The sequence below is a fragment of the Scyliorhinus torazame genome, chromosome 10 (assembly GCF_047496885.1).
Source record: "Scyliorhinus torazame isolate Kashiwa2021f chromosome 10, sScyTor2.1, whole genome shotgun sequence".
Lineage (NCBI taxonomy): Eukaryota > Metazoa > Chordata > Chondrichthyes > Carcharhiniformes > Scyliorhinidae > Scyliorhinus > Scyliorhinus torazame.
The window spans coordinates 142,840,594-142,855,042 of NC_092716.1; the positions used below are offsets into that span (position 1 = coordinate 142,840,594).

The 14,449-nt window shown below is 47.2% G+C and overlaps 1 protein-coding gene across 1 annotated transcript in view; it reads right to left on the minus strand.

Annotated features, from left to right (window-relative positions):
- nup160 (nucleoporin 160) overlaps positions 1 to 14,449 on the minus strand; it is a 125,077-nt gene that overhangs the window by 33,867 nt on the left and 76,761 nt on the right. The window contains exon 27 of the mRNA XM_072518792.1: positions 1,641 to 1,746. Coding sequence (XP_072374893.1) covers positions 1,641 to 1,746 — 106 coding nt within the window. The remainder of the gene's footprint in view (positions 1 to 1,640; positions 1,747 to 14,449) is intronic.

Genomic DNA, 14,449 nt, shown 5'->3' on the forward strand with positions numbered 1-14,449 from the left:
AATAAAGATCCTGGTTTGGACAAGTCACAAGCTGTTCTGTGGATTCCTTGCTAGACATCGAACACGGATCACAACAGGGTGAAGGCTCTAAAGGATGAGATGAGCTCAGATAGGGCAAGAGCAGTGAACAGAGAGAAACTAAAGGCAGATCTTTAGCTCAGTTTGAACATGGTGAGGAGAAAAAAAAAAAGAGGATTTTAAAGGAGAAACTGCACGAATGGACATGCGAGGGAGTAAAAGATGTCATGTGTTGCTGAAGAGATAGGATTGGTGATAAGGGACACACTGCGACATGAGTGTTTAGGCAGTGTAGGGTACATGGTCTCCAACTCATAAATCAAGTTCCAGTCAAAGCCTCAACATCAATACAGCCAGTGGCAACAGGATTTGAATGAGTGCAGGAAAACATGGAGAGGGCTGTGACTACTGAGTATAATGGGGCAGTGGTGAATCAGGATGGAGCTTGGAGCAGTTAATCTCCAGAGGGTAAACCAGGCAGCAAGAAAGGATGGAGCACTCAGGGTTGTTGACCACAATCTTTGCTTTGCAGGGCACTTTGAGAGAAAGAGGGTCAGTTGTAAGCTTACTCAGGGTGGGAATCCAGTTTGGGTGAACAAGAAGGCAGAGGAGCAGTGAGGGGTTGGGGTAAAACAAGAAGGCAGCGGAGCAGTGAGGGGTTGGGGTAAAACAAGAAGGCAGCGGAGCAGTGAGGGGTTGGGGTAAAACAAGAAGGCAGCGGAGCAGTGAGGGGTTGGGGTAAGGAACAGCAGATGGAGACACAGTATCGAGAGGAAATAAATGTCTTCGCTGATCAACAGGGGGAAGAATGGAGCGGAGACAAAAAGGAACTAAAAATAATAGGTTAATGTCAAGAGTGGTAGACAAAATTTACAGATGAACATAAAGTTACATCAGGGAGGCAGTGGCATAGTGGTATTGAAACTGGACTAGTAAACCAGAAATTCAGGGTAATGCTCCCGGGTTTGAATCACGCCACTGCTGATGGTGAAATTTGAATTCAATAAAAATCTGGAATTAAAAGTCTAAAGGTGACTATGAAACATTGTCGATTGTGGTAAAAACCCATCTGGTTCATTAATGTCCTTTAGGAAAGGAAATCTACCCTCCTTACCTGGCCTACATGTGGCTCCACAGCAATGTGGTGGACCCTTAACTGCCCCCTCAAGGGCAATTAGGGATGGGCAATAAATGCTGGCCCAGCCGGCGACGCCCACGTCTCATGAACGAATAAAAACAAAAGGCATGGCTGAGAGAGAGAGATGTGCCCTAGGGGACAGGAAAGTAAGAAATAAAGCAGTGAGAGCGGAGCGAGTTTGGACAAAAGAATAGTAGCCTCGTGCATGGAAGAGACAGACTGCCACCTGTTAATGTACATGGTGAACACCTCAGCATCTGTAATTCACAATATGGGAATGGTTGGTTGTTAATTTCATGGTGGACCACAGCAAATTGATGTTGCAGGTTTAGCAGTGGACTGGCTGCCTGCTTTACTAGTGATAAATACCCAGGCCTGTAGACAGAGCTGTTCAATTTAAAGAAAAATGCACCAGTCCAATGCGGCTGGGATTGCAATGGATTCGGATGACAGCAGGAACTGGCAGCATAGGTTTTGACTTTACCTTTGCGGAAGTTGTGCCGTTGGACATGGAATGCGTACAAGAGCTCATAGTAGTTGTGAGTCAGGAGGTCCACAGCCCGAGCACGAGACTCAATAATTCCAACAACCTGAAATACAGGAACAGAGAGAGACTGAAACTGAGCCCCAAACAGAGGGAGGGCAGTGGCACAATTATATTGTCACTAGACGGGTAATCCAGACACCCAGGCTTGAATTCCACCTTGGTAGATGGTGGAATTTAAACTCAATAGAACATCTGGAATTGACCATTAAACCATTGCCGATTGCCACAAAAACAAATCTGCTTCATGATTTTGAGGAAAAGAAATCTGCCATCCTTGCCTGGTCTGGTCTACATGCGACTCCAGACACTCAGCAATGTGGTTGACTTTTAAACACCCTCTGAAATGGTCATGCAAGCCTATTGTACTCCGTTACATTCAACCACTACATAGAAAACACCAAGGAATGAAATCAGACAGACCACCCAGCACCGACCTAGGCACCAGAAACGACAAAGGCAACGACAGCCCTATTGACCCTACCACCTTTCTGAATGGGATAGACTTCAAACAGATCTAGCAACACAAGGCTGGGCATCCATGAGATGCTTTGGGCTATCCGCAGCAGCAGAATTGTACTCAACCACAATCTGTAACCTCATGGACCAGCATATCCCCCACTCTACCATTACCACCAAGCCAGGAGATCAACCTGGTTCAATGAGGAGAGCATGCCAGGAGCAACAGCAAGCATACTGGAAAATGATGTGTCAACCTGGTGAAGTTACAACACAGGACTAGTGTGTCAAACAGCATAAGCAGCAAGTGATACAGCTAAGCGATCCCACAACCAACAGCTCAGACCTCAGCTCTGCAGTCCTGCCACATCCTGTTGTGAATGGTGGTAGACAATTAAACAACTCACTGGAGGAGGAGGCTCCACAAAAATCCCCATCCTCAATGATGGAGTCCAGCACATTAGCACAAAAGATAAGGCTGAAGGATTCACAACTATCTTCAGCCAGAAGTACTGAGTGGATGAGCCACCTCGGCCCCCTCCAGAGTCCTCCAGCTTCATATGTATAAGTATTCAGTCAATTCGATTCACTCCACATGATGTCAAGAAACAGCTAAGACACTGGATTCTGCAAAAGCTCTGGGCCTTGAAAATATTCCGGCAATGGTCCTCAAGACTTGTGCTCCAGAACTTGTTGCGCGCCCTAGCCAAGCCGTTCCAGTACAGCGACAACACTAGCATCTACCTGGCAATGTGGAAAATTGCTCAGATATGTCCTGTATACAAGAAGCAGGACAAATGCAATCTGGCCAATTACCGCTCCATCAGTCTACTCTCAAACAGTAGTGATAGAAGGAGTAACAGCGCTATCAAGCGGCACTTACTCAGCAATAACCTGCTCATTGGCACACAGTTTGGGTCCTGCCAGAGTCACTCAGCTCCTGTCCTCATTACAGCCTTGGTTCAAGCATGGATAAAAGGGCTGAACTCCAAAGGTGAGGGGACAGTGACTATCCTTGACATCAAGACAGAATTGGAGCATCAAGGAGCCCTAGCAAAATTGGGATCAATGGGAATCAGGGGAAAACTCTCTGCCTGTTGGAGTCACACACAGTACAAAGGAAAATGGTTGTGGTGGTTGAAGATCAATCACCTCAGCTCCAGGACATCACTGCAGGAGTTCCTCAGGGTAGTGTCCTCGGCTCAACCATCAGCTGCTTCCTTCCATCATGAGGTCAAAGTGGGGCTCTTTGCGGATGACTGCACAAGGTGGCTGGTTTAGCTCAGGGGGCTAGACAGCTGGTTTGTAATGCAGAACAAGGCCAGCAGCGTGTGTTCAATTCCCGTACCAGCTGAGAATTCTGAATTCTCCCTCCGTGTATCCGAACAGGCGCCGGAATGTGGCGAGAAGGGGCTTTTCACAGTAACGTCATTGCAGTGTTAATGGAAGCCTACTTGTGACAATAAAAAGATTATAATAATGTTCAGCACCATTTGCAACTCCTCAGATAATGAAGCAGTCCACGTCCAAATGCAGCCAGACCTGGACAACATACAAGCTTGGGCTGACAAGTGGCAAGTTACATTCGCGCCACACAAGTGCCAGGCATCTCCTACAAGAGAGGATCTAACCACCGACCCTTGACATTCAAAGGCATTACCATCATCGAATCCCATTATCAACATCCTGGAGGTTACCAATGACCAGAAACTGAACTGGACTAGCCATATTAATACTGTGACTACCAGAGCAGGTCAAAGGCTAGAAATCTTGGTGGTGAGTAACTCACTTCCTGACCCCAAAAGCCTATCCACCATCTACAAGGCACAAGTCAGGAGTGCAATGGAATACTACACTTGCCTGGATGAGTGCAGCTCCAACAACAATCAAGAAGCTCAACACCATCCAGGACAAAGCAGCCTGCTTTATAGCTACCCCTTCCACAAACACTCACTCCCTCCACCACTGATGAACAGTAGCAGCCGTGTGTACCATCTACAAGATGCACTGCAGTAACTCACCAAGGCTCCTTAGGCAGCAGCTTTCAAACCCAGGATCACTGCCATCTAAAAGGACAAGAACAGCAGATACCTGGGAACAACTGCAGGTTCAACTCAAGAGTCACTCACCATCCTGACTTGGAAATGTATCACCGTTCCTTATTGTTGCTGGGTCAAAATTCTGGAACTCCAACCACAATAGCAGTGGGTGTCCCCACACCAAATGGACTGCAGCGGTTCAGGAAGGCAACTCACCATCACTTTCTCAAGGGCAACTCGGGATGGGTAACAAATGCTGACCGAGCCAGTTACGCCCATATCCCGGAAACGAACAATAAAAACACACCAGAATCAGTAATACCCGGAGCAGAGAGACTGAAACTCAGCACCAGAGAACACGGAGAGCACCAGAATCAGAGTAATACCAGGACGTTCCCAATATTCACATTAGCAACCCTCACAACTACTATTCTGGTACAACACTAACTAGCAGTCCCATCAGTAAGGTCACAGGTTTTCAGAGCAGCAGCAGAATTTTTATTAACCGATCACTGTAAAGTGGATAGGTGATTAGCCAGAGGCTGTGGTCCACGTCAACCTCACGTGGCCCAGGGACAGCATGGTACTTTTAAGTGCATGACTGAGTCAGCACGGCTTTGTCAAAGGGAGCTCATGTCTGACAAATCTGTTGGAGTTCTTTGAGGAGGTAACAAGGAAGTTGGACAAAGGAGAACCAGTGGATGTGAATTATTTAGATTTCCAGAAGGTCTTTGACAGGGTGCTGCATAGGAGATTGTTAAATAGGTTAAGAGCCCATGGTGTTACAGGAAAGATCCTGGCAATGGATAGAGGATTAGCTGACTGGCAGAAGGCAGACAGTGGGAATAAAGGAGTCTTTTTCAGGGTGGCAGCCGTTGACTAGTGGCGTGCGCCTCAGGGGTCTGTGCTGGGACCACAACTTTTCACAATATACATGTTCTTTAAAATTTAGAGTACCCAATTCATTTTTTCCAATTAAGGGCCAGTTTAGTGTGGCCAATCCACCTAGCCTGCACATCTTTGGGTTGTGCGGGTGAAACCCACGCAAACACGGGGAGAATGTGCAAACTCCACACTGACAGTGACCCAGAGCCGGGATCGAACCTGGGACCTCGGCGCCGTGAGGCAGCAGGGCTAACCCACTGTGCCACCGTGCTGCCCTCTCACAATATACATGAATGAACTGGAAGAAATAACTGAAGGCACTGTTGCTAAGTTTGTAGATGATACAAAAATGTAGAGGGGCAGATAGTATTGAGGAAGCAAGGGGGCTGCAGAAGAATTTGGACAGGCTAGGAGAGTGGGCAATGAAGTGGCAGATGAAATACAATGTGGAAAAGTGTGAGGTTATGCACTTTGGAAGGAGGAATTTAGGTATGGACTATTTTATAAATGGGGAAATGCTTAGGAAATCAGAAGCACAAAGGGACTTGGGAGTCTTGGTCACGATTCTCTTAAGGTTTACACGCAGGTAATGGTCAGCAAAAGAGTACAGTAATGGTCAGCAAGCGTACGGTTCCAGATGGAGAATGTGGTTGCAGATCAGGGGGGTAGATATGTAATTATGATAGGGGCGCTGGAGGGGAGGTTAGTGGCGCTGGTAAGTATACATGGTCCCAATTGAGATTCGCGAAGGTGGCGTTTGGGGCCATCCCCGACTTGGACACACACAAACTGATGGGGGGGGGGGGGGGGAAGAGAGAGAAGAGACTGGAAGTTGGTGCAGGAGCCAAGGTTAGACAGGTCACGGCTGCGTTCGCTGGTCCTGTCAGGGCGGGTGAAGGCGTTGTACTCGTTTTCCTCAGCGGTCCATAAGGTATACTCGCGGATCGACTTTTTCATGGAGGAGAAGGCTTTGCCTCTGGGGTTAAGGGGTTGGAGTACTCGCCAATTGCACTAGCGGATCATGCTAAGCTTGGGTGGATATGGTACTGAAGAAGGGGGTAGTACAGAGGCTGGGGTGGAAATTAGATGTGGGACTGTTGAGGGACCGAGGGTTCGGTGACAAAATTGAAAAAGTAATTGAGGAATATGTGGGTTCCAACTGTAAGGGTGAAGTGTTGAAGGCATTTGTCTGGGAGGCTCTAAAGGCGATGGTGAGGGGTGAGGTGATCTTGTTTAAGCCTAGGGTAGACAAAAAAAGGAGAGGTTGGAGCGGCAGAGGGTAATGGATGAGATGCTGGAGGTAGATAAGAGTTAGGCAGAAGATGGGGACCCAGTGAAGTTGGAAAAAAGGAAGGAACTACAGGCGAGTTTTGACCGATTATCTACCAGGAAGGGCAGCACGGTAGCACAATGATTAGCACAGTTGCTTCACAGTTCCGGCGTCCCAGGTTCGATTCCCGGCTTGGGTCACTGTCTGTTCGGAGTCTGCACGTTCTCCCCGTGTCTGCGTGGGTTTCCTCCAGGTGCTCCGGTTTCCTCCCACAGTCCAAAGACGTGCAGGTTCGGTGGATTGGTCACGTTAACTTGCCTTCAGTGTCCAAAAAGGTTGGGTGGGGTTACTGGGATAGGCTGGAGGTGTGGGCTTGGGTAGGGTGCTCTTTCCAAAAGCCGGTGCAGGCTCGATGGGCCGAATCGTCTCCTTCTGCACCGTAAATTCTATGATTCTATGAAGGGGGTGCGCCAACTGAGGCAAGCAAGCAGTTTGAGCATGGAGAGAAAGCAGGGCATGTTATCGGGTCAGCTTCGGAGGGAGACGGCGGCAAGAGACATTTTTCAGGTGCGGGACAGGGCAGGGAAGTTGGTGGTGGCTCCGGATCAGATTAACAAGGTCTTTGAGGAATTGTATGAGGTGTTGTGCAGGTCAGAGCCACCTGCGGGAGACCAGGAATTTCTCGATGGGCTGGAGTATCCGAGGTTAGGGGAGGGGACAGGACTACATTAGAAGGAGCGATAGTGGAGCAGGAGATAAAAGATGCGATTGGGGGATGCAGTCGGGGAAGGTGGCAGGGCAGGATGGGTTTCCAGTGGAATATTATAACAAATTCAAGGATAAGCTGGCACCCCTAATGGTGGGGATGTTTGAGGATGCGATAGGGAAGGGGGTGTTACCACAAAATATGGGGCAGGCATCGATATCCCTGTTTCTTAAAAGAGATAAGGATCTGACTGAGTGTGGGTCGTATAGGCCCATATCACTTTTAAATGTGGGCGCAAAGGTATTGGCAAAGATACTAGCAGGTAAGCTGGAGGAGTGCCTCCCGAAGGTGATAGGTGAAGATCAGACAGGGTTCGTGAGAGGGAGGCAGCTCTTTTCGAATGTTGGGAGGATATCGAACGTGGTTATGGCACCGGCAGAGGGGAAGGAAACAGAGGTGGTTGTGGCATTTGACTGGGTAGAATGGGGGTACTTGATGGCAGTTCTGGAACGGTTTGGGATTGGTCCACGATTGTGGACTGGGTAAAGCTACGTATAAGGAGCCGAGGGCGAGTGTCTGCACAAATAACATCAGCTCGAGATACTTTTCTCTCCACCGTAGGACTAGGCAGGGATGTCCCCCTGCTGTTTGCACTCGCAATTGAGCCGCTGGCCAACGCGTTAAGAGGTTCAGGGGTATGGAAAGGGATAGTGCGGGGGGGGAGGGGGATAGAGCATGGGATGTCCTTACATGCTGATGACCTGTTGTTATACGTGCTAGAACCGAGTGTGTCAATAGGGGGAATATTGGAGCTGCTTCGGGTGTTTGGGTCTTTCTCGGGATACAAATTAAATCTAGACAAGAGTATTTTGCGGTGTCTCAGCCGGGGGCGGGGGGACTGCCATTCCGTAGAGCAGGGACTCACTTTAGCTACCTGGGGGTGCAGTTTGCTCGGGATTGGGGGGGGGGGGGCTCCGTAGGTACAACGTTTCTAGTTTGGTGGGTAGGGTGAAGGCTGATCTGGCAAGGTGGGATGATCTCCCTCTGTCACTGGCAGGTCAGGTACAGGCGGTTAAAATGAACGTGTTGCAGCGATTTGTTTATTTTCCAATGTCTGCCGATTTTTCTGCCAAAGGCATTAAAAAAAAATTTTTATAGAGAGATTGAAGGAATGATTACCTCATCCATCTGGGGAGGGAAGGTGGCCAGAGTTAGAAAGGTGCTATTACAGAGAGGAAGGCAGGCAGGGGGTTTGGGTCTTCCGAACCTGATGTATTATTACTGGGCGATGAATGTGGAGAAGGTGCAGAGCTGGGTCAGAGGATTAGATTCCCAGTGGGTCAGAATGGAGGAGAGTTTGTGCAGGGGCTCGTGATTGAAAGCTCTAGCAACAACGCCGCTCCCGATGGCCCCAGGGAAATACTTGGAGTCCGGTAATAATAGCTTCATTGAGAATTTGGAGGCAGTTTCGCCAACACTTCGGGTTGGGGGCAGGGTCAAGGGAAATGCCAATTCGGGGGAACCACAGATTAGAAGATGAGGGAAGTGGGACAGAAATTTTCAGAAATGGGAGGAGAAGGGGATTAAGACACTAAAAGATTTGTTTCTGGTGGGTCGGTTTGCAGGAGTTGGGAGAGAAATATGGGTTGGAGCAGGGGGAAATGTTTAGATACATGCAGGTTCGAGATTTTGCCAGGAAGGAGATACAGAGCTTCCCGGTGGAGCTGGCCTCCACATTGTTGGAGGAGGTGCTGACGACAGGGGGATGGAGAAGGGGGTAGTATCGGCGGTTTATGGGGCTATTTTGGAAGAGGAGAAGGCACCACTGGAAGGGATCAAAGCAAAGTGGAAGGAAGAGTTGGGAGAGGATATGGAGGAGGGGTTCTTGTGTGAGGTGCTCCGGAGAGGGAACGCCTCCACCTCATGCGCAAGGTTGTGGCTGATACAGCTGAAAGTGGTATATAGAGCACACGTCACAAGGCAAGGATGAGCCGGCTCTTTGAAGGTGTAGAAGGTGTGTGTGAATGTTGCGGGGGGGGGGGGGGGGGGGGCTCCTGTCCAAAGCTGGAGGATCACTGGAAGGAGGTTTTAGGGAAGCCATATTCGGGGTGTCGGACCAGCCGGGGTTGGAAACGGGTGCGGAGGAAGATGTTGTAGCCTTCGCCTCGCTGATCGCCCAAAGGCGGATCCTGTTGGGATGGAAAGCAACTCTCCACCCTGTGCCTTGGCGTGGCGGGGGGACCTGTTGGAATTCTTAACTCTTGAGAAGGTTAAGTTTGAACTGAGGGAAAGGATGGAGGGGGTTCTACAATTCATGGGCATTATTCATTATGCACTTTCAAGAATTGAATAACATCGAACATTGTGGGGGGGTGGGGTGAGGGGGACTGTATGTGTCAATGGTGACTATGGGTGATCCCTGATTCTTTTTTGTTATTTGTTTATGTTAACATGCGGGCTGCTGTTTAGGGGTTTGGTGGGACGATGGGATTGTTGTTGTTGATATGGGGATTGACACTGAATTTGTTACTGCTTATTGTTTATTGTTGGTGGGTGTAAATTTGGGAGAAAATGTGAAAAAGGAGAATAAAAATATTTATTAAAAAAAGGTTAACATGCAGGTTCAGTCGTCAGTTAGAAAGGCAAATACAATGTTAGCATTCAAGTCAAGAGGGCTAGAATACAAGACCAGGGATGTACTTCTGAGGCTGTATAAGGCTCTGGTCAGACCCCATTTGGAGTATTGTGAGCAGTTTTGGGCCCCATATCTAAGGGAAGATGAGCTGGCCTTGGAAAGGGTTCAGAGGAGGTTCACAAGAATGATCCCTGGAATGAACAGCTTGTCGTATGAGTAACGGTTGAGAACTCTGGGTCTGTACTCGTTGGAGTTTAGAAGGATGAGGGGGGGGGATCCTATTGAAACTTACAGGATACTGCGAGGCCTGGATAGAGTGGATGTTTCCACTTGTAGGAAAAACTAGAAGCAGAGGTCACCATCTCAGACTAAAGGGACGGTCCTTTAAAACAGAGATGCGGAGGAATATCTTCCGCCAGAGGGTGGAACTTTTTGTCGCAGAAGGCTGTGGAGGCCAAATCACTGAGTGTCTTTAAGTCGGAGATAGATAGGTTCTTGATTAATAAGGGGATCAAGAGTTATGGGAAGAAGGCAGGAGAATGGGGGATGAGAAAAATATCAGCCATGATTGAATGACGGAACGGACTCGATGGGCCGAGTGGCCTAATTCTGCTTCTATGTCTTAAGGTGGTGCAGTGGTTAGCACTGCTGCATCACGCCACCGAGGAACCAGGTCCGATCCCGGTCCCGGGTCACTGTCTGTGTGGAGTTTGCATATTCTCCCCATGTCTACGTGGTTCTCACCCCCATAACCCAAAAAGATGTGCAGGGAAGGTGGATTTGTCTGGGAGACTCTAAAGGCAATGGTGAGGGGCGAGGCCACCTAAATTGCCCCTTAATTTGATTTTTAAAAAAGAATTGGGTATTCTACATTTATTTTTTTAAATCACATTGTCCAAAAGGAAGATGATGCCATGCTGGCAAATCTTTGGAGTCAGGAAATAAACAGGGAAGCAGGACCTCAAAGAAAGGAATCTTCAGCACACTCCCAATACCACTCACTAGTAAGTACACAAATAGGACAGAGTAGATGGACAGGTCACTGAAAAAATGATGAAGGAGTCGGAACTTTCAATTCTTGAGGCAATGAGATAGTTTCGGGTGGAGATAGGACCTGTATGGGCTTGAAACTTTGTACCTCAACAGAGCCGGGATCAGTAACCTTGCAGGGCAGTTTGCTAGTGCTGTTGACAAGAGTTTAAACTAAATTGGCAGAGGGATGAGAACCAGGAGGTAGCATTAAAAAGGAGAAACAAGACACACAAAGGATACAAAAAGGATTGGGAGAGGTAGATAGCAGTAGAACAAGAAACAGTGCAGTGGAGGGGGGGTCAGAGGGAATGCCCGAAGGTCTAAATTAGGTTTGTATGCATATTAAACGCACAAGAGTGTGGGAAACAAAGTTGCAGCTCGCCACCTGGGAATATGATGTTGTGGCTATAACCGCAACCAAACTGGAGGACAGCTCAAGGGGACTAAATAACTTTGGGGCAGAATTTAGTGGATGGGAGGACTCCCTGCTCTGGACAACTGGCCATACAGCTATCAAATCTGTTTGGAAAAGGGGGCTCATGAGGAGACCCCCCCCGCCCCCCCAGCCAAACAGGAGACTGGAGAATTGCAAATATTACACGCATTTAAAAAAAAGTGTACGGATAAATCCAGCAACTATATTCAAACAAGAAAGAAAAATTCCAAGGGGAGGGCCCACCATCCGTGGTTAACTAAAAAGCTTCATGACAGTATCAAACTTAAAGAAAAAGAATAGAATTGCACACAGATGGGTGACAGGTCAGAGGATTAGACAGAATTTAAAAACAGTAAATAATGATTAAAAGATTGAGGGAAAAGTTAGAGTACGAGAGAAAGCTAGTTAGAAATATAAAGACAAATAGTAAAGAGTTTCTGTGGATATTTAAATAAGAAAGTTAACCAAATAAGTGCTTGTCCTATAGAAAGTGAGTCTGGAGAATTGATAATGGAAAGTAAGGAGGTACAGATGAAGAGGTAATTTTCATCAGTCTTCACTGTACAGGATACAAGTAACAACCCAAAATCAATGATTTGAATTAAGGGGCCGATGGTCTGGTATGACACAAACAAAGGTAGGAAAATAAGTTGTGAATGGGACATAATGAGACTACAAAAGGATAGATAGGTTAGATGTGTAGGTTAGATGTGTAGCAAACGGGAGTATAATGTGCGAAAATGAGAGGTCCATTTTAGCAAGAAGAATAAAAGAAGCACATTATCGAAATGGTGAGAGATTGCAGAGGCCGGAGGTAGAGAGAGGGATCTTGGTATCCTAGTGCATGAAACACAAAAGATTAATATGCAGATACAGCAAATAATTAGGAAAGCTAATAGAATGTGATCTTTTATTGCAAGGGGAAATGATGACAAAAATAGGAAGATTATGCTTCAGTTCTACAGGGCATTGGTAAGATCACATCTAGAGTATTGTATGCAATACTGGTCTGATTCAAGGAAATATGTAAATGCATTAGGAACAGTTCAGAGAAGGTTTGCTAGATTAATACCTGGAATGGGCAGGTTGTCTCAGGAGGAAAGGTTGGACAGGCTAGGCTGGAGTTTAGAAGAGCAAGAGGCGACTTGATTGTAAGAGATAAGATCCTGAAGGATTTGACAGGGTGGATGTGGAAAGGAGAACCTAGAATTTGGGGGTCGGCCATTTCAGACGGTGTGAAAAAAAAAAAAAAATTCTGTCAGAGGACTGAGACACTCTGGAACTCTCTTCCTCAAAAGGTAGTTGAAGCAAGCGGGTGAAAGGTTATTGGGGGGGAGGCAGGAGGTTAAAATGAGATCAGCCATGATCTTATTGAATGGTGGCGCAGGCTCGAGGGGCCGACTGGCTCCAAATTAGTTTATTCATAACTACAGGCCAGTCAGCTGCGCAGTCGTGCAAATCATTTAGAAAAGTGATCATTCAGAATAAAATCATTTCGATAAACATGGATCAGCTAAGGAAAGTCAGCACGGGAACTGTTAATGGGCAAATCTTGTTTAATTTGAGTTTTCTGATGAGGAAATGTAAAAGATTAATGTTAACACACTGCAATGAAGTTACTGTGAAACGCCCCTAGTCGCCACATTCTGGCACCTGTTCTGGTACAGAGGGAGAATTCAGAATGTCCAATTCACCTAACAGCACGTCTTTTGGGATTTGAGAGAGGAAACCCACGCAGCACGGGGAAAACGTGCAGACTCCACACAGACAGTGACCCAAGCCAAAAATCGAACCTGGGACCCTGGAGTTGTGAAGCAACAGTGCTACCCACTGTGCTACCGTGATGTGGTGTATATCATATAATTTACAGTGCAGAAGGAGGCCATTCGGCCCATTGGGTCTGCACCGGCTCTTGGACAGAGCACCCTACTTTTTTTTTTTTGATTTAGAGTACCCAATTCATTTTTTCCAATTAAGGGGCAATTTTTGTGTGGCCAATCCACCTACCCTGCACGCAAACCCACGCAAACACGGGAGAATGTGCAAACTCCACACAGACAGTGACCCAGAGCCGGGGTCGAACCTGGGACCTCGACGCAGTGAGACAGCAGTGCTAACCGCTGCGACACCGTGCTGGCCTGACACCCTACTTAAGCCCACACCTAACCTTTCTTTTTTGGACACTATGAATGATTTAGCATGGCAATGCACCTAACGTGCACACCCTTCGACTGTGGGATGAAACTGGAGCACCCGGAGGAAACCCACGCTGACACTGGGAGAATATGCAGTCTCAGCACAGACAGTGATCCAAGCTGGGAATCTTACCTGGGACCCTGGAGCGGTGCTAACCACTGTGCTACCGCTCTTCCAAAAGGGCATCGAAGGAAGTTTCAAAGTTGAAGTCCATGAAATCAAAGGACAGTGACAGCAAGGATACAAAACTGGCTGAATGACAGGAAACAACATTGGTGAATATTTGTTTTTCAGCCTGAAAGAAGTGTTTCCCCAGGGTCACTATTGAGCCACTGCTGTTCATGACAGATAGTATTGATTGGGTGTACAAGGCACAACTTCAAACTTGCAAACTTGCAGATGACACAAATCTTGGAAGAATTGTGAACAGAGGAGGTTAATGATTGACTTCAAGAGGACCAGGTAGGTGAAATAAGCAGATGATTTTAAAATATTTTTAGAATACCCAACTATTTTATTTGTAGAGGCAGAATCCAAAAGCAAGGATGTTACAATGTTACCTATCGGAAATACTGCTTCAGTCGGAATTGAATTCTGAACTTTGGGTACCCAACCTTAGCAAAGGTGTTGAGGGCATCAGAGAAGATGCAAAAAAGATTTACACCAATGGGCTCCAAAGGTGAGGAACTTCAATCCTGTGGCTAGATTGAAGGAGCCAGGTTGTTCTCTGGAGAGGTTCGAGGAGATATGATAAAGGTGTTTAAAATCATGAGGGGGTCTGGTCAGAGTAGAGAGAGAACAACTGTTCCTTGTGGCAGAGGAGTGAGAACCAGAGGACACCGATTTAAGGTGACAGGTCAAAGGAGCGAAGGCGACATGAGGAACCATCATTTTACGCAGTGAGATCTCAGGATCTGGAATGTACTAGCTAATGTGGCGAAGACAGATTCAATCTAGGCTTTCACATGGGAATTGGTTAAGCAGCATTGCAATATTTTCAGGGATTTGGGGAAAGGGCCAGGTAATTGAACAAGCTGAGTTCTCTTGCAGATAGCCAGAGTGGATTGGACAGACTGAATGACTCTTCCTGT